The 24,534-nt window shown below is 48.4% G+C and overlaps 1 protein-coding gene across 6 annotated transcripts in view; it reads right to left on the reverse strand.

Moving 5' to 3' along the window:
- ei24 (EI24 autophagy associated transmembrane protein) overlaps nt 1-22,492 on the reverse strand; it is a 46,125-nt gene extending 23,633 nt beyond the window's left edge. For 2 of the 6 annotated variants that reach the window (XM_070870155.1, XM_070870150.1), the window contains exons 1-4: nt 22,402-22,481; nt 17,000-17,127; nt 10,641-10,789; nt 3,346-3,406 (exon numbers count right to left, since the gene is read on the reverse strand). In XM_070870155.1, coding sequence (XP_070726256.1) covers nt 3,346-3,406; nt 10,641-10,789; nt 17,000-17,041 — 252 coding nt within the window. In that variant the 5' untranslated portion in view covers nt 17,042-17,127; nt 22,402-22,481. Of the gene's footprint in view, nt 1-3,345; nt 3,407-10,640; nt 10,790-16,999; nt 17,128-21,554; nt 21,632-22,397 lie in introns of those variants that run through there. The other 4 variants (XM_070870151.1, XM_070870152.1, XM_070870154.1 and 1 more) reach the window with 4 other exon arrangements.
- Between the last annotated feature and the right edge of the window lie 2,042 nt (nt 22,493-24,534).

Below are 24,534 nucleotides of genomic sequence, written 5' to 3' on the forward strand. Positions count from 1 at the left end.
GAAACTTCGCCCCATGAAAATTAAACAATTCTAAACATGATCACTGCAACACTAAATCCAAGAAAGGCTGCAGTCCAATCACCCTCAGTCCTGTTTAATACATTACCCTGCATGTATGTGAAGAGGAGCTTTTTGCAAGGCAATTAATGACTATAACAGTTTTGCTACATTTTATAATGCATTGTATTATATAGCGTGCATTGCATTATAGATTGTACGTGAATTATAAATTGTTCGTGAATTATAGATTGTACGTGAATTATATATTGTACGTGAATTATATATTGTACGTGAATTATATTTTACTACAGAATGCAAATTTGGAACTTTTCCAGATGGATTTGGCAGGATTTCATGCTTTGTTCAGTCTTTCAAATCAGCCAGCGGAGTGTAGTCACTGTTGTAATGAATCGCAGCAGCCGATTTATGCCCAGCAATGAGATAATTGTCTAGCTAATCTCTTTCAGTGGTGTTGGTTGAGAGATAAATATTGACACTGGAGAATTCTCCTGATCTTCTTCAAATAAAAACAAGATCTTTTACAACTAACTGAGAGGACGGACAGGGCCTCGGTTTAACGTCTTATGTGAATGATGGCGCCTCTGGCAGTTCACTCCCTTGGTACTACAACAAGTGTTAGCCTAGAGATTATGTGCTTAAAACTCTGGAGTGAGGCTTGTGTCCTTAACTTTCTGATTCAGAGGCTGAGTGTGATACCACCGAGCCAAGGCTGACATGGGGAGACTCCGAGAGAGGGGAGAACGGGAAAATATATAATCATTAAATAAAATATCACTAATGTCATTGGTGGTTGTGTCTAGACAGTGGACTGTCAGGATCTGGGTGTGAGGCCACAACTTTTTATTTTCATTTTCATTTTTGGGAAGATATTTCTGGTTAAGTTTCTCCCCTTTCCCCCTGTAATTGTGTTGCCTTTTCTCTGTCTCTCTACTCTGATGCCTGTGCAGGTTACAGGGGAGGTGCACGGCTTGGGGCTAGTCCAATGCAAACACCCACCCGCAGTCACTGGGAGTTGCCAGGAAACATGCAGCGGCTCGGATTGCCCTTCAGGTCTCACTCCCGGCGAGAGATGTGGTATTTCCTCGCTCAAACGACTGAGATTAAAATAGGCCCGGCACCCAATCCATTCTGTGGCACTAATTATGTGTTGAGAGATGCTGTCTAACATGCATTCCTTTACTGCCAAGCACAAGAGGTGAAGTACAGCAGGATTGCTGAAACTTTGGACTGGATTTTCGGCGTTGATGTTTTTGGGGCAGTAATGGCAGCGGGGCGGGAAAGATTACGCCCGGGAACAGTTTGCGCCTCAGTCAGTAACATTGGGCAGCGGGCGCAGCGTTAAAGGAGGCCTTGTACATCTCTCTTGGGCGTTAGCATGGGAAACTCCCGTGCTAAAGAGCCGGGCCAGGAGCGCTCCGAGAGATGCCTGGGGAAAAAAAACCCACAAAAACATTCCCAAAACATTGCCCACATCACCACAAGATAAATCGCAAAAAAATTAAAAGAAAAAATAAGCACACTTACCTTAGGAGTCCATTACTTACCTCCCCGCTGTCGGGATCGTTGGACCGCCCGAATTCCCAGGTCAGTGCGGGGCGCGCAGCGGGCTGGATGGGTTGGGCAAGAGTCAAAACCTGCACCGGTGTCGCGGCCAGGGGCGTTGCACACCGGACGCAGCTCTTCCGGGTGGTGCTGCTCCGTGCCGCCGTTAGACCGGACCCGAGGATCGCCGCGGGCCGCTAGAGGCCTACCGCCTGCCCAGAACACCTCACCGCCGCCATTCCCGCTGCTTCAGGGCGAAAAACGGAGCGCAGAAGACCCGAAAATCCGCCCCCTAATTACTTAATCGCAACGTTTTGATAGTGCCCATCACATGTTCAGATGGCCAAGAGTGAAAAGTATCAAGGTAAAGAGAAAACAGGAGTCATTGCACGCTGATTAGTTCTGACGTGGAGCTGGGAACTGATCACTTTCCTTGCCGACAATTAACCTCTAAAAGACAACAGAAAGTTGACAGCAATTATTACAAATGCTACATGTTCTGTAATTATAGGCTGTCACAGGGCAAGCTGTAATTACAGGCTGTCACGGGGCAAGCTGTAATTACAGGCTGTCACGGAGCAAGCTGTAATTACAGGCTGTCACGGGGCAAGCTGTAATTACAGGCTGTCACGGGGCAAGCTGTAATTACAGGCTGTCACGGGGCAAGCTGTAATTACAGGCTGTCACGGGGCAAGCTGTAATTACAGGCTGTCACGGGGCAAGCTGTAATTACAGGCTGTCACGGGGCAAGCTGTAATTACAGGCTGTCACGGGGCAAGCTGTAATTACAGGCTGTCACGGGGCAAGCTGTAATTACAGGCTGTCACGGGGCAAGCTGTAATTACAGGCTGTCACGGGGCAAGCTGTAATTACAGGCTGTCACGGGGCAAGCTGTAATTACAGGCTGTCACAGGGCAAGCTGTAATTACAGGCTGTCACGGGGCAAGCTGTAATTAACACAGGGCAAGCTGTAATTACAGGCTGTAACAGGGAAAGCTGTAATTACACAGGGCAAGCTGTAATTGCAGGCTGTAACAGGGCAAGCTGTAATTGCAGGCTGTAACAGGGCAAGCTGTAATTGCAGGCTGTAACAGGGCAAGCTGTAATTGCAGGCTGTAACAGGGCAAGCTGTAATTACACAGGGCAAGCTGTAATTACAGGCTGTAACAGGGCAAGCTGTAATTACAGGCTGTCACAGGGCAAGCTGTAATTACTGGCTGTCACAGGGCAAGCTGTAATTACACAGGGCAAGCTGTAATTACAGGCTGTAACAGGGCAAGCTGTAATTGCAGGCTGTAACAGGGCAAGCTGTAATTGCAGGCTGTAACAGGGCAAGCTGTAATTGCAGGCTGTAACAGGGCAAGCTGTAATTGCAGGCTGTAACAGGGCAAGCTGTAATTACAAGAAGCAATAGATTAAGCTGTAATTTTGCACCCTGAATGAAACATATCTATGCTATTCAATTACATGTCACCTGCTGGGTGGTGCTATGGGGTATTTACCAACTGAGCCATTCGAAGGGGAAGAAGAGATCCCATTCTCTTTTGTCAGTGTGGGCATTCTCAATAATTGCAATACCCAAGTCTCCACAGTTTCTTACCACTTATAATAATAAGTGGCTGCTCAGCCATGTTAAACTAAAATACCTGGAATTACTGGTGGGAGAAATAGGTCCTTGCTGTTCAAACTGCTACCGTTTTGGTCAACATAAAGAGGTTAACAAATAGTCAGGCTCACTGCTTTCTGGAATCACCGACAGTAAGTGAAATAGAGTGGTCTTACCCAGAATATGCCTCCGTTCCAGGCACAACACTGCACGATCCGGTTTGCTATTCGGGGCTCACTGAAAAACAGAAGCAGGATGCCTTTCATCAGTTAGAACGAGCTCTACACGAGCCTGGTCTTTGCCCCGACGGGTGCACACGTACTCCACACACACGTGCACATCTCCCTGTGTGTAACATTCAGGTCATAGAAATGTCAGTAGAGGAGGCCATTCAGGCTCACGGGCCTGTGCTAGTTCCTGAATGGAGCTGTTTCGTCACAGTGCATTTTCCTACTCATTCTCTGCTCCTTCTAATATATTCCTTCAAATTTTATCCAATTGCCACAATTGATTCAGTTTAAATTGCCTCCTGTGGTAAAGCATTCCGACTGTGCGTGTAAAGATTTCTTGTAGCCTCTCCTTTGATCCTTCTAATGCTAATCTGGAGGTTATACTTCCTTCTTACCAACCTCGGGTTTGAAACTGAATTTTCAATCCCCCGCACCCACCTCTAGCACTGCTGCCTCTTCACACCATGACCCAACCTTGATCTCGGCCCTTCCCTGCAGGAGTGGAATAGCCAAATCACTGGCCGCCGCCACTCCAGGCAAGGGCGAGTGACGGGGTAAACGATGTGTGTGAGCTATCATACCTCTCCCTCCGCAGTAACCCCAGCTCTCACTGTATGGATTTAACCCATTCACATTGAATCCCAATCGGGTGCTATTTTAGAAACATAGAAAATAGGTGCAGGAGTTGGCCATTCGGCCTTTCAATATGATCATGGCTGATCATGCAACTTCAGTACCCCATTCCTGCTTTCTCTCCATACCGCTTGATCCCTTTAGCTGTAAGGGCCACATCTAACTCCCTTTTGAATATATCTAATGAATTGGCCTCAACAACTTTCTGTGGTAGAGAATTCCACAGGTTCACCACTCTCTGGGTGAAGAAGTTTCTCCTCATCTCGGTCCTAGATGGCTTACCCCTTATCCTTAGACTGTGACCCCTGGTTCGGGACTTCCCCAACATCAGGAACATTCTTCCTGCATCTAACCGTCCAATCCCGTCAGAATTTTATATGTTTCTATGAGATCCACTCTCATTCTTCTAAATTCCAGTGAAGATAAGCCTAGTGGATCCAGTCTTTCTTTTTACTGCAATCTTTAACACACGCAATGGTCTGCAGACCGGAATTGAACACAAACACACTAAAATCAGTGAATGGAAGAAATTAAGTTCCTGAATATTGATATGTTTATAATAATGAGGAGCAAGAACGTGGTAACGGGGCCTCGCATTGTTCATTCCAGCATCATTCTTTCCCGTGCTCCTGATCTCTTTGTTCCACGTTCCTCTTATCTTGGGTTGCTTAGTCTATCACATCTCCATTGCTGTTATGTCACAATGTCCGAGGCTCATTGCCATGTCGATGTTACTCACATTCGATAGTGCCTGCTGGGTCAATGTGACACTGCACTTTCTGTCTCGCCCTCGCACAAACAGGCTGGGGGGTGTGGGGGGATGCACTGGGTAGAGCAGGCTTCTGCGCCCCATAGCAATTAGTGGGCAAGTGTTGAAGGCTTTTCACTGGTTGAATAGAGTAATGGGAATAGATGGAGATCTCGCTACAGTCCTCCGCCCGCACACCTTAGTGGTACAAAACAACAAATATCTCACTATTACGTAATGCATTTTCAAATTAACAGGCCTACAAGTCAAATTGGAGGCTGATGCACCCATTGTATTGAGTGGTTGAAAAAGTGTCATCTGCATTCTATCTGTGGGCAGTGTAGCTGCCACATCGGCATCGACTCCATCGTCATCGTCATTGTCCTACTAATGAAGACTGAGAACCTTTTGGCTTCTGTCGCTGAATCCATTTTCCAAAATGCTAATCCTTGGCTCGCATTTTGTCGAGTTTTTAATCTTTCTCATCAATGCCCAATTTTGCGGTTTACAGCAACATTGAACTTTAGGGTGTTCGGGTTCAAACTGACTCTGAAGCAAAGCAGGAGTCTCCATTCACTGGAGTCCAACGTCAGGTCGGGCCGGGGTTCTGGATTCACTGTGTTCACACTTGTAATGCATGCACCTGTGAGGATGCTCACAGGCAACAAAATAGTTGTAGAGCTGTTGACAAGCTGGCCGGCCATTAGCCAGTCCAGGCAGCGGGCGGTCGAGGGGGTCGTTCAGCCCGACTGCCTGCCTCTCTTCTGTGGTTACATTCGAGCCAGGGTGTCCCTGGAGATTGAGCATGCGGTGTTCACCGGTACACGCTCGTGGCCTTCCACAAGAGATGGGCGCCGGAGGGACTGGAGTGCATCATCACCCTCAGCAACCAAATTTTAATTTGATTTAAGCTATGGTAAAAAGTTAAATTTGTTCAATTGTCAGTTTTAGTGCCCTCCCTCAATAAGGGGGCACTTGATTTATGGGTTGTACAAAATAGTTGTAGAGCTGTTGCTCATTACAACAGGGAACAGAATTGGAATTTGATTTGTTTATGTGTTAATTTGCGGGTGCCCTTTAACAAGTTATAATTTAATAGAGTTGTAGAGCTGTTGCATTGAGAGTGGCGTAGCCAGTCACATGATGTTCACAAGACTCAATAAAACCCCAGCCAATTGGGTCTACGTCATGTACGATGAGGTATGCAGTTGTGAGCCTAGTGGATGAACTAGTACTGTGTAGTGTGATTGCTAATAAACCAACTAGTTCTTAATAGCAATGTGTTGCTATGAATTCTTAAGCAAAGAACCCATGAAGCAAATACATTATACACTGTAACTGCAGTGTCAGTTGAAAGCACCCTCGCTGTTTAACACTTACCGCTCTTAGTTTTCATTTTATACCATTTCCTCAGGCTTTTTAATAATTATACATCCCTCATCAGTTTTTGCTCAGATAGCCAAAGATTTGGCAATTTGTATGGATTCATTTATATTACAGACATAAGACGGGATTTATGTGTTGGTTCTTTCATCTGTACAGGAGATGGTATCTGTACTCTCTCTCATGTCATCTCTCTCCCAGTATGCCTTCAGACCGTAAGTCATACCAGTGATACTGACATATTTACTAAATTACAGTCGGGAAGAATTTCACCCGAGTGAACAAGGATTAATTTTTTCGCTGCTCCTTAATGTTAAGACTTCCCTGCTTGATCCCCAAGCCAAATCTTCCACAACACGAAGTGTGTAATGTTTTGTGTTGAATGTTCACGTCCTGTGGTGTTTCTCCACTCAGTTGTCATTCAACGATTTCCATCTGGATTTTTTCAGTGATGTACTCAATGCCCAGGCCCTGAAATTATCCTGTGCAATTCAAATGGTTCCACACTTAATGCATTCCTGTGAAACCTCTCAGCTCCCTGTTTTAGTGCACGTATGAACCTGTTAATCTCCGCCCTTGCCTCAGCTCATCCGCTGCTGAAGCCCTCATCCATGCTTTGTTACCTCCAAACTTGACTATTCCAACGCACTCCTGGCTGGCCTCCCACATTCTACACTACGTAAATAAGAGGTGATCCAAAACTCGGCTGCTTGTGTCCTAACTCGCACCAAGTCCTGATCATCATCATCATCATCATAGGCGGTCCCTCGAACGAGGATGACTTGCTTCCACGAGTTCACAGATGTTTTGATGAAGGACCCGATGTTCCAGTCCTGAACTCCAATTGAGGGGGTGGAAGATGCGTGTGCATGGATTTTTTTTTAAAACGTGTGGTGACCGTTGCACACCAGACACCACACGGGCTCGACAGAGCTCGGTCTTGGTCCAGTGGCAAAGGTTAACCAAGATGACGGGAGACCAGCTCTGCTGCACGGACCTAGCACACACACATATCAGTGTGGGCTGGCCCGTGCTGTCCCTGGGCCCTCGGCTCTTCTGGGTCCCGTACCTTCATCTGTCACATCTCCGCCACGATCTCTCACCGCTCCTCGGCCATAAACATTCACCGTATCTCGCCACAAACACTCGCCACTCATCCGCCCCGACCTTCTCACAACCTATGGGAGATCAACTAGCATCCAACATTACAAAGTATAGAGTATCGAAATGGCGCAATAACATTTAGAAATTAAGTGCTAAATACTTACTAAAGCGCAAACTATTCACGGCCGCTAACTTTCCCGCCCAGTTGCCATCACCACCCCGAAAACAGCAAAGCCTAAAATCCAGTCCAATTGGTTTAAAAAGAGCTAGTAATCAATGTCAAAATGTGATTAATCACTGAAACTAAGGCCCCAATATTAACTGAGAGGTAGGGAGAGAGCGAAGGCACTTGTCTGCAACTGGCAAAGCCGGAAATACCAGGAAGGCGGAGGTCCTGCCGAATTAAACGGGAGGACATCAGTAGAATTTATTTACGCCATTTCCCGCCTGGCAGCCAGACAGATTGATAGGCTCACCGGCTGCCCCAGGGGAAAGCCTGCATAGGTGGCCACGGCTGGAGACAGCTATGGACAGTCCCCGGCTATCGTAAAAGATCGGGGGTAGTGGGTGGGAGCTCAGAGCGCGGCGGAGGGAGAGATCGCAAGGGGGAAATTGGCTGAGTGTGGGGAAGGAGGAAGAGATCACAGCAGAAGGTTTGCTTGAAGGGGATGCAGAGAAACACTCCTGCTCCACCTGGCCCACAAACAGTGCTAGAAAAGCAATTATCTGCTAGTTCTGGCAGCCCCTGCCTCCCTTCAGTTGCCCAGTTTCCCAGGCCGCGGGAAACCCAGCCGCAACCATTAAATTCAAATGGCTCCTAAAATCTGAGGAATGGAGCCTCAGTTAAATATTATAAACACTGATCCGCCTTTCTAAAGCAGGTTACTCGCACAACCCCAACCTGCCGCGGTCAAACTGAAAGTAGGGCGTGTTCACAGCGGGTTCGGGTTGGGTTTCACATTTTTACCAATTTAACCCCCATCTGTCCAGCGTGGGTTGGCTTAAAATTAACCCCCCTCTGTGTTAATTAAAAATAAACACATAGATCGTGTAACAAAATAGAAATGAGAGGAAAGCACCTCCAAATCAATTCCTGTGTGCACACCTTTATGCAGGCTTTAAATAGTGCACAGGAATGTAGTCCGAACATGTTCAGTTCATATGTGAACATTTTACCTTATCGGCCTATCAAAGTCTACGCATAAATTAGATGATTTTAAAGCATTCCCAAATACAATAAACACCATTGTGTCATTCACATATTGCGTTCAAGCATCTGTTCTGGATTAGAAATGACTCTGCTGACTCATGTGCAAACAGCTGACTTCCCAATGAAATCAGCTTCAAGCTGTTTCACCTCACTTCACTGTTGTACATGGAATTTTGTGCCACATTCATACCCTTTGCAGCATTGATGTCGCACTAGGTTCCTGGTGCAGACCACTTTAATACTGCTGTTTTGGGTCCACCAACACCTACAAAGTGAGTGGTGGAATAGGGAAAAGTCACTTCCAGTAGAGACTGCTAGTACTAGCAAATAGCAGCAAAAAAAATCAGTCTCCAGTTACTGCTGCAAACCCAGCTTCCTTAGCCTGGTAGTTATTTGCAAAATAATGTTTTTAATATTTTATGAGAATTCACATGAACGAAAATAGTAAATTAAGATTTTCTGTCTACCTCTGATTGTTTTCTTTGACACTATTAATTAATAGTGTAATCTTGAAGCAATCCAATACATTACAGTAAGGTGCTAACACCTTGTTGCTGGAAGATTTGGTCACTCAAATCAAGGTCACTCTAAAGCTGAGAGTGAATGAATTGCATTGTAGCACTGAAAACAGTACAGCCTACTCTGGTTTACAGAGAGTTGGCAGATAATAGATCTGCCTGCAGGAGGCATGCCTACATTAGTGAAACTGTAGGTGACTTTTCATCACGAACCCCGAACAAGCAGCCTAGAGGCCAGTTTGTCCTGGGGTTAAGGGAGTGGAAGAACTGAAATAGACAGGAAACCAATGAAACAGCCCATTTGGCAAGAAGGTTGGAATATCGGCACTCTGCATCCTTTGCAACATGCAGTAGTCAGATGTTCACACCTTACTGCAATATATTTGATTGTTCCAGGATTACTATGTTCATCACTACATTATTAGAACAAATATTGAAAAGACAGACAGAAACGCATAACCACATTCTTTTCGTGAGTGCACAAAGTATTCAAAATGTTATTTCTATTTTATAACTACAATAAGTTCTGCAGACTGTTATTAAGATAAACTATAGTAAAGAATATATTCTGTGCGAAACAAGAGGAAAGAAATGCATTCAGTTCACTCTACCATAAACAACTGTTCTATATGATTAGCACAAACAGAAAACATTTGCTACAATCTAGTATGTAACAGACATGAAAGTGTCATATAAGGAGCGCCATACAGGAGTAACAGCATTCACATTCCCAAAGTAAATTATTTAGTTAGGAATTTAATCAATTTTGAAATGTCATTTTTTTTTTGGCACATTGATTTATATTTTCTCTCATATGCAAAGCTTAAGCTCATTTAAAGACTCTACATAGCACCTAACTTGTCAACTTAAACAGCCATGCTTTTGTTATCTACAATGCCCATGCTTTATTTAAAGGAAATCAATGCAGATTGTATATTTTGATAATGCTTCAGCATTCTCAGAGATTATAATACACTCCAATCCTTTGATACTGCAATTAGGCATTTTAGGTGAATGATAAAATGTTTGAAAAATACCGTCTTGTTACTGTCGTTTGTAGGCAGTGAAATTATGAAAAATAAGAGAATGCCTGTTTTTATCCAGATTTAATGAGATGAAATTATAAGAGCTCACACATTTGAAATAGAGGATTGGCTAACTAACAGAGAACAGAGAGTCAGGATAAATGGTTCATTCTCTAGTTGGCAACCAGTAACTAATGGGGTACCGCAGGGATCAGTGCTGGGACCCCAACTATTTACAATCTATATTAACGACTTGGAAGAAGGGACTGAGTGTAATGTAGCCAAGTTTGCTGACAATACAAAGATTACCCTGTGCTCGCTGACCCATATTGCCTTCTGGTTAAGCAACGCCTCGATTTCAAAATTTTCATCCTTATTTTCAAATCCCTCCATGGCCTCGCCCCTCCCTATCTCTGTAATCTCCTCCAGCCACCCCCCCCCCCCCCCCAACACCCAACCCCTGCCCCCCCACACACACACCCCCTGCCCCCCCACACACACACCCCCCCCCCCACCCCCCCTTCCTCCCACCCATCCCCACCTCCGGCAAATACTATTGCCGGCCTCTTGCTCATTCAGTATTTAATGTCCCTGCTATCGGGCAGCCAGCATCCACTCACTTCTCTTCTTTCTTGTCCTCAATCTGGGCCCTCCGGTGCGCCAGGACGCTGCGCTGCTCCTTCTTCCTCCTTTGCTCCTCCCGCTTCTGGTGAATCCGCTCATCGAGCTTGGAGATGGTCCGTATTCCAAAGACGGAATCCTTTATCCCCTGAAATAAAAGCAGGTGGGCTACGTGAGCTGTGGGGCGCTTAGAACTTCTCTGTCCCTCAACGAGGGAGCCTTTCAAACCAAAGATGTGATCAGTAGCTTGCCCCCCTCCCGCAATACTAAATGCATCGTGTGGTGTCTCGCTGTGTCACCCCAGGGCGAAAGATGTAGCGCTGAAGAAAAACAGCAACATTTTGGGAATTCACGCAAACTGGCAAATCAGAGCAGGGATAAGTATCAAAAATCTCGGACAATACGGATAAACTGAAATGAACAACTACATAACTGATAAACAGGGAAGGTACTTCAGTGGAATTCGCTGCCTCAAAGAGCTGTGGAAGCCGGAACATTGAATATATTTAAGGCAGAGATAGACAGTTTCTTAACTAATAAGGGAATAAGGGGTTACGGGGAGCGGGTCGGGAAGTAGACCGGAGTCCATGATCGGATCAGCCATGATGGCCTTAAACGGCGGGGCAGGCTCGAGGGGCCGTATGACCTACTCCTGTTCCTATTTCTTATATTTTTATGTACTACCAAAGCATCCCCGTGTATCTTTATGTCAAACAGCCTTCACCTCTCGCAAACATTTTGGCCACTTTGAAAATCCTATCAAGTTAAATCTTATCGACAGGGAGCAACGTGGTAACCGGCTGAGAACAGTAGGAATGTCCCAGATTTGATCCCCGTCTCAGCTGATTGAATTTGTGATCCAGTAGTAAGGGAATTAAAATGTGCATGTATCCCCCTGCTAGGTGAAGACAGGATCAGGGACAATTGTGGGAAAGCTCAAACATTCACTGTCCAGGCAGAATGGCTGCTCTGGGTTAGCAGGCTGTGGGAGCAAACCCCATTCCAGAGACTTGCTCACGTAATGTACAAGAACATAAGAAATAGGAGTCGTCGGCCATTCGGCCCCTCGAGCCTGCTCCGCCATTCAATAAGATGATGGCTGATCTTCGACCTCAATTCCTCTTTCCTGCACTATCCCCACATTCCTTGATTCCCTTAATACAGGCAACTCTCGATTATCCGTACATGGAACCAACGGGAAACCGCTGTCACGGGATTTAAAATTCTGTTGCTAACAATTGCTTTCCAAACACTGCTCATTTGTATTTGCTCATTCTCACTCTCACACACTCGCAGTCTCTCTCTCTCTCACACACTCGCGCGCGCAGTCTCTCTCTCTCACACACTCGCGCGCGCAGTCTCTCTCTCACACTCGCAGTTTCTCTCTTTCACACTCGCGCGCGCAGTCTCTCTCCCTCACACACTCGCGCGCGCAGTCTCTCTCCCTCACACACTCGCGCGCGCAGTCTCTCTCGCTCACAATCGCGCGCCGCAATCTGTCTCTCTCTCACACACTCGCGCGTGCAGTCTCTCTCACACACTCGCAGTTTCTCTCTTTCACACTCGCGCGCGCAGTCTCTCTCGCTCACACTCGCGCGTGCAGTCTCTCTCTCTCACACACTCGCGCGCGCAGTCTCTCTCTTTCACACTCGCGCGCGCAGTCTCTCTCTCTCACACACTCGCGCGCGCAGTCTCTCTCTCACACTCGCAGTTTCTCTCTTTCACACTCGCGCGCGCAGTCTCTCTCTCTCACACACTCGCGCGCGCAGTCTCTCTCTCACACTCGCAGTTTCTCTCTTTCACACTCGCGCGCGCAGTCTCTCTCACACTCGCGCGCGCAGTCTCTCTCTCTCACACACTCGCGCGCGCAGTCTCTCTCGCTCACACTCGCGCGCGCAATCTGTCTCTCTCTCACACACTCGCGCGTGCAGTCTCTCTCACACTCGCAGTTTCTCTCTTTCACACTCGCGCGCGCAGTCTCTCTCACACTCGCGCGCGCAGTCTCTCTCACACTCACACACTCGCGCGCGCAGTCTCTCTCGCTCACACTCGCGCGCGCAATCTGTCTCTCTCACACACTCGCGCGCGCAATCTGTCTCTCTCTCACACTCGCGCGCGCAGTCTCTCTCTCACACACTCGCGCGCGCAGTCTCTCTCTCACACACTCGCGCGCGCAGTCTCTCTCTCACACACTCGCGCGCGCGCAGTCTCTCTCTCTCTCACACACTCGCGCGCGCAGTCTCTCTCGCTCACACTCGCGCGCACAGTCTCTCTCTCTCTCACACACAGCGCGCGCAGTCTCTCTCGCTCACACTCGCGCGTGCAGTCTCTCTCTCTCACACACTCGCGCGCGCAGTCTCTCTCTCACACTCGCAGTTTCTCTCTTTCACACTCGCACGCGCAGTCTCTCTCACACTCGCGCGCGCAGTCTCTCTCTCTCCCACACACTCGCGCGCGCGCAGTCTCTCTCGCTCACAATCGCGCGCGCAATCTGTCTCTCTCTCACACACTCGCGCGTGCAGTCTCTCTCACACACTCGCAGTTTCTCTCTTTCACACTCGCGCGCGCAGTCTCTCTCACACACTCGCGCGCGCAGTCTCTCTCTCACACACTCGCGCGCGCAGTCTCTCTCTCTCTCTCTCACACACTCGCGCGCGGTCTCTCTCTCTCTCTCTCACACACTCGCGCGCGCAGTCTCTCTCTCTCTCACACACTCGCGCGCGCAGTCTCTCTCTCACACACTCGCGCGCGCAGTCTCTCTCTCTCTCTCTCACACACTCGCGCGCGCAGTCTCTCTCTCTCTCTCTCACACACTCGCGCGCGCAGTCTCTCTCTCTCTCTCACACACTCGCGCGCGCAGTCTCTCTCTCACACACTCGCGCGCACAGTCTCTCTCTCTCTCACACACTCGCGCGCGCAGTCTCTCTCGCTCACACTCGCGCGCGCAGTCTCTCTCTCTCTCTCACACACTCGCGCGCACAGTCTCTCTCGCTCACACTCGCGCGTGCAGTCTCTCTCTCTCACACACTCGTGCGCGCAGTCTCTCTCTCACACTCGCAGTTTCTCTCTTTCACACTCGCGCGCGCAGTCTCTCTCACACTCGCGCGCGCAGTCTCTCTCTCTCCCACACACTCGCGCGCGCGCAGTCTCTCTCGCTCACAATCGCGCGCGCAATCTGTCTCTCTCTCACACACTCGCGCGTGCAGTCTCTCTCACACACTCGCAGTTTCTCTCTTTCACACTCGCGCGCGCAGTTTCTCTCGCTCACACTCGCGCGTGCAGTCTCTCTCTCTCACACACTCGTGCGCGCAGTCTCTCTCACACACTCGCAGTTTCTCTCTTTCACACTCGCGCGCGCAGTCTCTCTCTCTCACACACTCGCGCGCGCAGTCTCTCTCTCACACTCGCAGTTTCTCTCTTTCACACTCGCGCGCGCAGTCTCTCTCACACTCGCGCGCGCAGTCTCTCTCTCACACTCGCAGTTTCTCTCTTTCACACTCGCGCGCGCAGTCTCTCTCACACTCGCGCGTGCAGTCTCTCTCTCTCACACACTCGCGCGCGCAGTCTCTCTCGCTCACACTCGCGCGCGCAATCTGTCTCTCTCTCACACACTCGCGCGTGCAGTCTCTCTCACACACTCGCAGTTTCTCTCTTTCACACTCGCGCGCGCAGTCTCTCTCACACTCGCGCGCACAGTCTCTCTCACACTCACACACTCGCGCGCGCAGTCTCTCTCGCTCACACTCGCGCGCGCAATCTGTCTCTCTCACACACTCACGCGCGCAATCTGTCTCTCTCTCACACTCGCGCGCGCAGTCTCTCTCTCACACACTCGCGCGCGCAGTCTCTCTCTCACACACTCGCGCGCGCAGTCTCTCTCTCACACACTCGCGCGCGCAGTCTCTCTCTCACACACTCGCGCGCGCAGTCTCTCTCTCACACACTCGCGCGTGCAGTCTCTCTCACACTCGCAGTCTCTCTCGCGCGCAATCTGTCTCTCTCTCACACACTCGCGCGCGCAGTCTCTCTCTCACACACTCGCGCGCGCAGTCTCTCTCTCTCTCACACTTGCGCGCGCAGTCTCTCTCGCTCACACTCGCGCGCTCAGTCTCTCTCTCTCACACACTCGCACATTCCATCCTCAACAACTGAGCCTCCACAGCCCTCTGGGGTAGATAATTTGAAAGATTCACCACCCTCTGAATGAAGAATTTTCTCCTCATCTTAGTCCTAAATGGCCGACCCATTATTCTGAGACTGTGAACCCTGGTTCTAGACTCCCCAGCCTCCCTGCATCTACCCTGTCAAGCCCTGTAAGAATTTTGAATGTTTCAATGAGATCCCCTCTCATTCTTCTAAACTCTAGAGAATATAGGCCTAGTCTGCTCAATCTCTCCTCATAGGACAATCCTCCCCATCCCAAGAATCAGTCTGGTGAACCTTCGTTACACTCCCTCTATGGCAAGTATATCCTTCCTTAGGTTAGGAGACCAAAACTGTACACAATACTCCAGGTGCGGTCTCACCAGGGCCCTGTATAATTGAAGTGAGATGTCTTTACTCTTATACTCAAATCCTTTTGTAATAAAGGCCAACATACCATTTGCTTTCTTAATTGCTTGCTGTACCTGCATGTTAACTTTCAGTGGTTCGTGTAGGTGGACATTTCAGTGCAGTACCGGGGCGTGCCGTTTCTCAGGTGAGGTGTTAACCGAGGCCCTGTCTTGTCTGCCTGCTCAGATGGAATGTGCAAGATGCCCATGGCCCTACCCAGAGAGCGGCGAGTTCTCTGGTGTCTTGGTCAATATTCTTACCTCAAGCAACATCACCAACAAAAATAGCTCAACTGATTTGTCTCATTTGCTGTTTGTGGGTTCATCCTGCGGACACATTGGCTGCCTATGTAACACTGACTATTTTTCAAAGTAATTGACTGGCTGTGAAGAATTTTGTCTCACTCTGAGAATGTGAAAGGCGCTATATAAATGCAAGTTTGCTCTTTGTTTCTGAACCAGAAGGCTCCGAACACACCCCACTGAGACACAACCCACTCAAGGAGAGATGTCACTGTGAACTTAACATATTGGCAACGTACACATCGAAATAGCGAGAAAGTGGAGAAAATATGCCTGACATGAAAAAACTTTCCACCTCTGTGCAGTGTCCACCATGCCAGTGGACTGCTGTCCACTTCAGACGCCTTTGTGTTATAGAGTGGAACTAGATACTGACAACCCTCAGGAGACAGGAAACTACTTCAAACATGCACACACAGTCTTCAGATCCCAGAAAGAGACATGGCAGCTTTCTGTAGATTTCTATATCGACTCATGAAAAAAGCAAAACCCTCAGCTATTGGGAAAGGAGGGGCGGGGTGGGTGGGGGCTGAATACAGGAATACAATTTTGTCAGTAAATTTAAGATATTGATGAGAACAAAAGAATTAGGAACAGGAGTTGGCCATTCGGCCCCTCGAGCCTGCTCCGTCATTCAATGAGATCATAGCTAATCTTCTACCTCAACTCTACTTTCCTCCACTATCCCCATATCCCTTAAGATCCATACAGATCTAGATAGAAAGTACACTGAACACTGTCTTCAAAATGGACTTCCATTGTAGCCAATTAGCCCAAGCCAAGCTGTAGATAAAACTGGGATTTGGAATTGCAGCTTGACGTTTCTCTTATTAGGGTCAGATTTGATCTGCCACCATTCACTAAATATATTCAAAAAGGAGTTAGATGTAGTCCTTACTACTCAGGGGATCAAGGGGTATGGCGAGAAAGTAGGAATGGGGTACTGAAGTTGCATGTTCAGCCATGAACTCACTGAATGGTGGTGCAGGCTCGAAGGGCCGAATGGCCTACCCCTGCACTTATTTTCTATGTTTCTATCTGCAGGTTTGCCTGTGTGGAGTTTAGCTCTGGACCTGGTGTGTCAGAACGATCCTAATGATTAAAATCTCAGCTGAAACTCCAGTGTAGTACTGAGGGAGTGCTGCACTGTCGGATGTGCCGTCTTTCGGATGAGACGTTAAACTGAGGCCCCGTCTGCCCTCTCAGGTGGACGTAAAAGATTCCATGGCCCTATTTCGAAGAAGAGCAGGGGAGTTATGCCCGGTGTCCTGGCCAATATTTATCCCTCAATCAACAACAAAAACAGATTATCTGGTCATTATCACATTGCTGTTTGTGGGAGCTTGCTGGGTGCAAATTGGGCTGCCACGTTTCTCACATTACAACAGTGACTGCACTCCAAAAAGTACTTCATCGGCTGTAAAGTGCTTTGAGATGTCCGGTGGTCGTGAAAGACGCGATGTAAATGCAAGTCTTTTTTTAACCAAATGGAGGTCACTCACCTTAACTACATCCAGAAGGAACATCCTAACGCTGTCAGCCATGGCCAGAGCTGCATCAACTGTACACCATAGCAACAGCACTTTCACACCAGCATCTCATCGTGGGAGCGAGCAGCCAGCTGAGACACCTGAGGAGAGGAGTGACATTGCCACGTCAGTTACGAGCTAAAGGTGGGCAGAGGAAACGTTACAAGGACACCCTCAAAGCCTCCCTGATAAAGTGCAACATCCCCACTGTCACCTGGGAGTCCCTTGCCAAAGACTGCCCTAAGTGGAAAAAGTGCATCCGGGAGGGCGCTGAGCACCTCGAGTCTCATCGCCGAGAGCATGCAGAATCAAGCGCAGGCAGCGGAAAGAGCGTGCGGCAAATCAGTCCCACCCTCCCCTTCCTTCAACAACTATCTGTCCCACCTGTGACAGGGACTGTGGTTCTCGTATTGGACTGTTCAGTCACCTAAGGATTCATTTTAAGAGTGGAAGCAAGTCTTCCTCGATTCCAAGGGACTGCCTGTGATGAGGATGACACAGACCACCTGCACTGGAGTGGGTGTCGAGCGGAGGGAGGAAGGGAGAGGGAGACACAAAAAAAATTACTCAACTGACCTCATACAAAAGCAAAATACTGCGGATGCTGAAATCTGAAATTAAAGCAGAAAATGCTGGAAATACTCAGCGGGTCAGGCAGCATCTGTGGAGAGAAACAGAGTTAACGTTTCGGGTCGATGGCCCTTCGTCAGAACTGGAAAAGTTCGCTCAACTGACCTCTTGCCCCTGCCGAGCATTTTTAAAGCAAACAGCACAGGATCTCGGGCGGGTTGTGTCAAGCAACAACAAAGTGGCTTTCATGTAACATGGGTCCAGTACTTTGCTTATTAACCCCTTGTTGATCAGCCCCAGCTCACTCCAATTTCAAATCTCAATTCCATTAGTGTGGTCACAGGGCCATTTTTGTGCATAGATTGCAGGGGGCATGAACGAGCGTCGGATAAAGAAAAAGAGGAAAGAGATACAATGACCAATAACTGCTGACTGATACAAGACAGAAGGCGAGAGTAAGTACCGGAGGAGTATAAGAAATAGGAGCAGGAGTCGGCCATCCAGCAGCATGAAATAAACAATTTGAATAAAACACAGGAGGCGATTTAAGTGTGATTATAATTCAAATTAAGATTCAAATTAAACGCAGACTAGGCTGCATGGGGATGGGGGTCTCCCGAATGCTCAAACACACTTTCTAGTTGGAAGGACACTAATGGAGCACCACGGTGACCTCATGCCTGGCAGTATAGCTGCAGGCCACCCACTGTACCCATTAATGATGCCAATCAGGCAGGGAGGGCAGAGGTGGATTTCACAAGCATTTTAAACGCATGCAGCACAGAGCTAGGGAGGGGTGCAATCATTCAGATGATTAGCTTCTTGTCATGTCACAACAAAGTGGCTTTCTGTATAACATGTGGTCAGAACTTTACTTTGTCGATCAGCCTCAGCCCACACAGATTTCAATTCTTAAATCTCCAAAGCTCGTTCCATTATTGTGGTAACAGCACCGTGTGTGTACATGGAGTCTGAACTATCTATAAAACATATTGAAGCACAATTAGACGCCAGGCCAGTGCCACCCCACACATTGGCAACTCATTCCCCTCCCTCTCTGTGGGTTACATTCATTTCGCAGTGATAAGACGGTAATTTGCAAGAACAGGGTACAGGGTGGGCTTTCTAAAAGTGCGTTAATGATGGCACGTTTGACAGTCATATAAAGCAGGCAGTTCCAAGGTTCGAGCTTGGGTCTGTGTCAAGTCAGATGATTGCTCGGCAGTGACACAGCTGGAAAGTGTGAGTGTTGAGGAGCAAGGGGAGTTCGACCTCGTTGTGGTGTGTGGGAGCTTGCTGTGCGCAAATTGGCTGCCACATTTCAACTGTGACTGCACTCCAAAAGTACTTCTTTGGTTGTAAAGTGCTTTGGGACATCCTGAGGTCATGAGAGGCGCTATATAAATGCAAGTCTTTCTTTCTAACTCAAGTGAATGAATGCTTTCAGAAACTGAGGGAGAAAGAAATAAAATAGCGTTGCAGAAGCACCTCTCTTTTTCACGCTGCGAAGGAGCCTGGAATATTAAATAGATTTAAGTAAGCGGAAATATTCACAGTTAGGCTTGCAATTAGTCAGCGTTCTATTTCTGTTCATAAGTTTGCAGATCAAACTGACTCATCAAAAGTGTTTTCCAAACAGCTCCATCCAAAAAACCCATGTCAAAAGCAAATCTTTACAAAGTAATATAACCGCCCATGTAAACCGTCCTCCTTGTGTCAATAAACCCATAACACACTGGCATTACTTGCATTGCAGAACTAGGTTATTACTTTACAAGTTTATAGCACCGGAGGCCATTAGACCCAATGTGCTTTTGTAGCTCTTTGCGAGAGCAATCGAGACCATCACGCTGTTGTGCTCAATGACATTCAGACATGTAGCACCTTCGATCTTTTCCTCTCATCTCCAAAACTAGAAACATAGAAAATAGGTGCAGGAGTAGGCCATTCGGCCCTTCGAACCTGCACCACCATTCAATAAGATCATGGCTGATCATGCAACTTTAGTACCCCATTCCTGCTTTCTCTCCATACCCTTTGATCCCTTTAGCCGCAAGGGTCACATCTAATTCTCTTTTGAATATATCTAACGAACTGGCCTTAACGACTTTCTGTGGTAGAGAATTCCACAGGTTCACAATTCTGAGTGAAGAAGTTTCTCCTCATCTCTGTCCTAAATGGCTTACCCCTTATCCTTAGACTGTGACCCTTGGTTCTGGACTTCCCCAACACCGGGAACATTCTTTCTGCATCTAACTGTCCGATCCCGTCAGAATTTTATATGTTTCTATGAGATCCCCTCTCATTCTTCTAAATTCCAGTGAATATAAGCCTAGTTGATCCAGTCTTTCTTCATATGTCAGTCCTGCCATCCCAGGAATCAGTCTGGTGAACCTTCGCTGCACTCCCTCAATAGCAAGAATGTCCTTCCTCAGATTAGGAGACCAAAATTGCACACAATACTGAAGGTGTGGTCTCACCAAGGCCCTGTACAACTGCAGTAAGACCTCCCTGCTCCTATACTCAATTCCTCTCGCTATGAAGGCCAACATGCCATTTGCCTTCTTCACTGCCTGCTGTACCTGCATGCCAACTTTCAATGACTGATGTACTATGCCACCCAGATCTCGTTGCACCTCCCCTTTTCCTAATCTGCCACCATTCAAATAATATTGTGCCTTTGTGTTTTTGCCCCCAAAGTGGATAACCTCACATTTATCCACATTATACTGCATCTGCCATGCATTTGCCCACTCATCTAACCTGTTCAAGTCACCCTGCAGCTTCTTAGCATCCTCCTCACAGCTCACCCCGCCACCCAGCTTAGTGTCATCTGCAAACTTGGGAGATATTACATTCAATTCCTTTGTCTAAATCATTAATGTATATTGTAAATAGCTGGGGTCCCAGCACTGAACTTTGTGGTATCCCACTAGTCACATTCTAAAAAGGACCTGCTTATTCCTACTCTTTACTTCCTCTCTGCCAACCAGTTCTCTATCCATGTCAATACATTAATTACCCCCAATACCATGTGCTATAATTTTTCACACTAATCTCAAAAGCCTTTTGAAAGTCCAAATACACCACATCCACCGGTTCTCCCTTTTCCACTCTACTAGTTACATCCGCAAAAAATTCTAGGATGACTCTTCCCAATAAAAAGAGGTTCATGGACATAAGCCTTGCTCACTTATAGGCCCTGGTACCACAGTCTAGGTTCAGCATTCAAACCCACTGGAGTAGATTTGTGGAGCTGCCTGGGTACACTACTCCTTGGTGGTGCATGCATTTCTGCATAGAAACATAGAAAATAGGTGCAGGAGTAGGCCATTCTGCCCTTCTAGCCTGCACCGCCATTCAATGAGTTCATGGCTGAACATTCAACTTCAGTACCCCATTCCTGCTTTCTCGCCATACCCCTTGATCCCCCTAGTAGTAAGGACCTCATCTAACTCCTTTTTGAATATATTTAGTGAATTGGCCTCAACAACTTTCTGTGGTAGAGAATTCCACAGGTTCACCACTCTCTGGGTGAAGAAGTTCCTCCGCATCTCGGTCCTAAATGGCTTACCCCTTATCCTTAGACTGTGACCTCTGGTTCTGGACTTCCCCAACATTGGGAACATTCTTCCTGCATCTAACCTGTCTAACCCCGTCAGAATTTTAAATGTTTCTATGAGGTCCCCTCTCATTCTTCTGAACTCCAGTGAATACAAGCCCAGTTGATCCACACACAACTAGCCGCACATCGATTGTGCAGGTGCCAGTGTTTGCACCAACAGATGCTGCTTTTTTTCTCTCAGTACTGAGCATAAAGCGGGTGCCTGAGGGAGCTGTGGTGGACAGGTGGAGAAACGAGTCTTGTAGTTAGGGAGACATGGACTAGGGGAAACCACCAATAACATCTGAATGCATCCAAACTGACATCAGCTCAAGATTTAGACTTGAGGAGTACCTGCGTTGTGCCAATACCACCGCGTAGTTCCGACAGTTTGAGTCAAATGAAGTCTGTCTGAGGAGAAGTGAAACTTGCTGGCACAGCAAGTATTAGTTTAGACACTGAATTTCCTGACTAAGAAAGGGATTACATAATTCGAAGCTTGCACTACCTTGTGCCATAGTGTAAAATTTGATTTTACTGGCCCTAATATTGCTATATTTGCTGTGTTATAATATGATAGAAACACCGGTCTTATTATGAATATTAAGCCATCACAATTGACATAAAACCTACACCAGGGCCCATAGCAACATTCCCAAACACAAACAAGGGGTGTCACAGCACCAAGGCTGTGCCACACTGACAAAGGCCGACACACCATCACACCCTCAACAACAGCACCAGGCACCAGTGCCCACAGGGCACCTTAAAGGGGCACCACCTTCATTTTCTGATATTTTTCCCTATGGTTTACACTTCTTGTTGAAACACATCAACGTGCTTTTTTTTGCATGTGGGGCAGACGGCACACAACACCCTCCCTCACACCCAAAGCTGGATCCAAATCCTGATTATCCATCCCCGCTCCCCACACAACAGAGAGAATGCCCTTTAAGGGGGCAGAGTGCCCCTCAATGCTGATTCACCACAACTGGCGGTGGTTGGACACGATGTAAAGTGAGCGGGGTTTGGGTGCAGAGGCTGCAGGAGCTGCAGGTCCCTGGGAGGCCCCGACAGGCTGAGGACAATGAGCCAGGCGCCGGGCAGGCGGCCCCCACAGTCAGTCACTAACTCCCCGGCCTGTTGGTGCCATGGTCCGCCCGCTCCCCGCCCGCCCTCTATTGAAGCCTCACTCACTCACTCGCCTCAGGACCAGCCGCTCCACCTCCCCCCCTCAAAAACAGGCCTTGGTCGCCGCTCACCGCGCATACGCCGCGCGCACGGACCGACGGGAAATGCAGTTCTGCCCGCCACCGCAAGGGGAAAACTACAAGTCCCGGCGTGCCGCGCGCGAGCGTCGGTGGGCAAGCTGCCGGTGTGACGTGTGTCCGGAGTGACTGCCGCCAACGACCAGAAGCTCCGCGCGGCCGTAACGGGCAAGCTCCAACGACCAGCAGCTGCGCAGACGCGTACCGCGCACGCTCCAACGACCGGAAGCTGCGTGGAGACGCCGCTGCGCATGCACCTGGGCGCTGAGATCGATTTGGAGTGCCTGCTGCCAACGGATGGTCGTTCTGGACGGACTTCCCACAGGCTAGTGAGAAAGACTTGGATTTATATAGCGCCTTTCACGACCACTGAGTGTCTCAAAGCGCTTTACAGCCAATGGAGTATTTTTGGAATGGAGTCACTGTTGTAAAGAGGGAAGGAGCGAGGGAAGGAAAGGAGGGAGGGGGAAGGAAAGGAGGGAGGGGGTGAGAGAGGAGGGAAGGGAGAGAGGAAAGGAGGGTGGGTGAGGGGGGAAGGGAGGAAAAGAAGGAGGGGGTTAGGAAGGTATGGGAAGGGGGGCAGGGAAGAAAAGGGAGTGGGGAAGGGAGGAAAAGGGGGAGAGAAGAAAGTGGAGGGGGAAAGGAGGGAGGAAGAGAAGGAAGGGGGAGAGAAGTTGGAAAGGAAAGAGGGAGTGGAGGGGGAAGCAGGGGAGGGGGATGGGGGAAAAGAGATCACTAATAACAAACTGTGCCGCTGAAGAGGAAGAAAATAAAAATTGAAAGTTGAATTGTTTTTAACATTTATGCACAGAATTCTTTTGCGTACCTTCTGGTTCTTTGGCAGCAGTCACTCCGTTTTTTCCAGAGCCCGCTCCCTTCCTGGCTTTTTTCCCAGAGCCCATGGGTTGCGGAGTGAATGGCCAAAAAAGCACTTAGACTGCGCATGCGCAACTATAACAACAGCAACTTGTATTTATATAGCACCTTTAACGTAGTGAAACATCCCAAGACGCTTCACAGGATTATTATGCGATAAAAATTTGACACCGAGCCGAATAAGTAAGCTTGGTCAAAGAGGAATGTTTTAAGGAGCGCCTTGAAGGAGGGAAGAGTAGGTGGAGAGGTTCCTGCAGGGAGTTCCAGAGCTTGGGGCCTAGGCCATCAATAGTTGAGCGATTATAATCAGGGATGCTCCGGAGGGCAGAATTAGAGGAGCGCAGACATCTTGGGGGGTTGTGGGGCTGGCGGAGAAGTGGGGAGAGGCAAGGCCATGGAGGGATTTGAAAACAAGGATAAGAATCTTGAAATCGAGGCATTGCTTAACCAGGAGCCAGTGTAGGTCAGTGAGCACAGAGGTGATGGGTGAACAGAACTTGGTGCGAGCTTTGATACGGGCAGCCGAGTTTTAGATCACCTCTAGTTTACGTAGGGTAGAATTGTGGGAGACCAACCTGGAGTGCATTGGAATAGTCAAGTCTAAAGGTAACAAAGCCATGGATGAGGGCTTCTGCAGCAGATGAGCTGAGGCAAGGGCAGAGATTTTACGGAGTTGGAAATAGGCGGTTTTAGTTATGCTGCGGATATGTTTGCTCATTTCAGAGTCAAATATGACACCAAGGTTGCGAACAGCCTGCTTCAGCCTCACAGGAGTTGGGGAGAGGGATGGAGTCAGTGGCTAGGGAACGGTGTTTGTGGTGGAGTCACTGCCCGCAGTGACTGCTGCCAATGAACCAGAGGTCGTGCAGAAACAATCTGTGTGCACGGCGTACGGTTCGCCACGTCACACCGTGTGACCTGATTGCAAACATATGCGTGTGTCGGGACCCTCTGACACTGAACCCGCATGTTGGCCAGGACCCAACAGCTGTGGCCATCTTGTTTTCATTGATCGAACTGCCTGGAACTGGGGAGAGGGATAGGGGGGGGGAGGAGAAGAGAGATAGATGGGCGGGGGTGAAGAGAGTGATGGCCGGGGGCGGGGGCGGGGGGGTGAGAGAGTGATGGTGGTGATGGGGCGGAGAGAGAATGATGGTGGTGATGGGGCGGAGAGAGAATGATGGCGGGTG

This window comes from Pristiophorus japonicus, unplaced genomic scaffold (assembly GCF_044704955.1).
Source record: "Pristiophorus japonicus isolate sPriJap1 unplaced genomic scaffold, sPriJap1.hap1 HAP1_SCAFFOLD_1173, whole genome shotgun sequence".
In the NCBI taxonomy this organism is placed as follows: Eukaryota; Metazoa; Chordata; class Chondrichthyes; family Pristiophoridae; genus Pristiophorus; species Pristiophorus japonicus.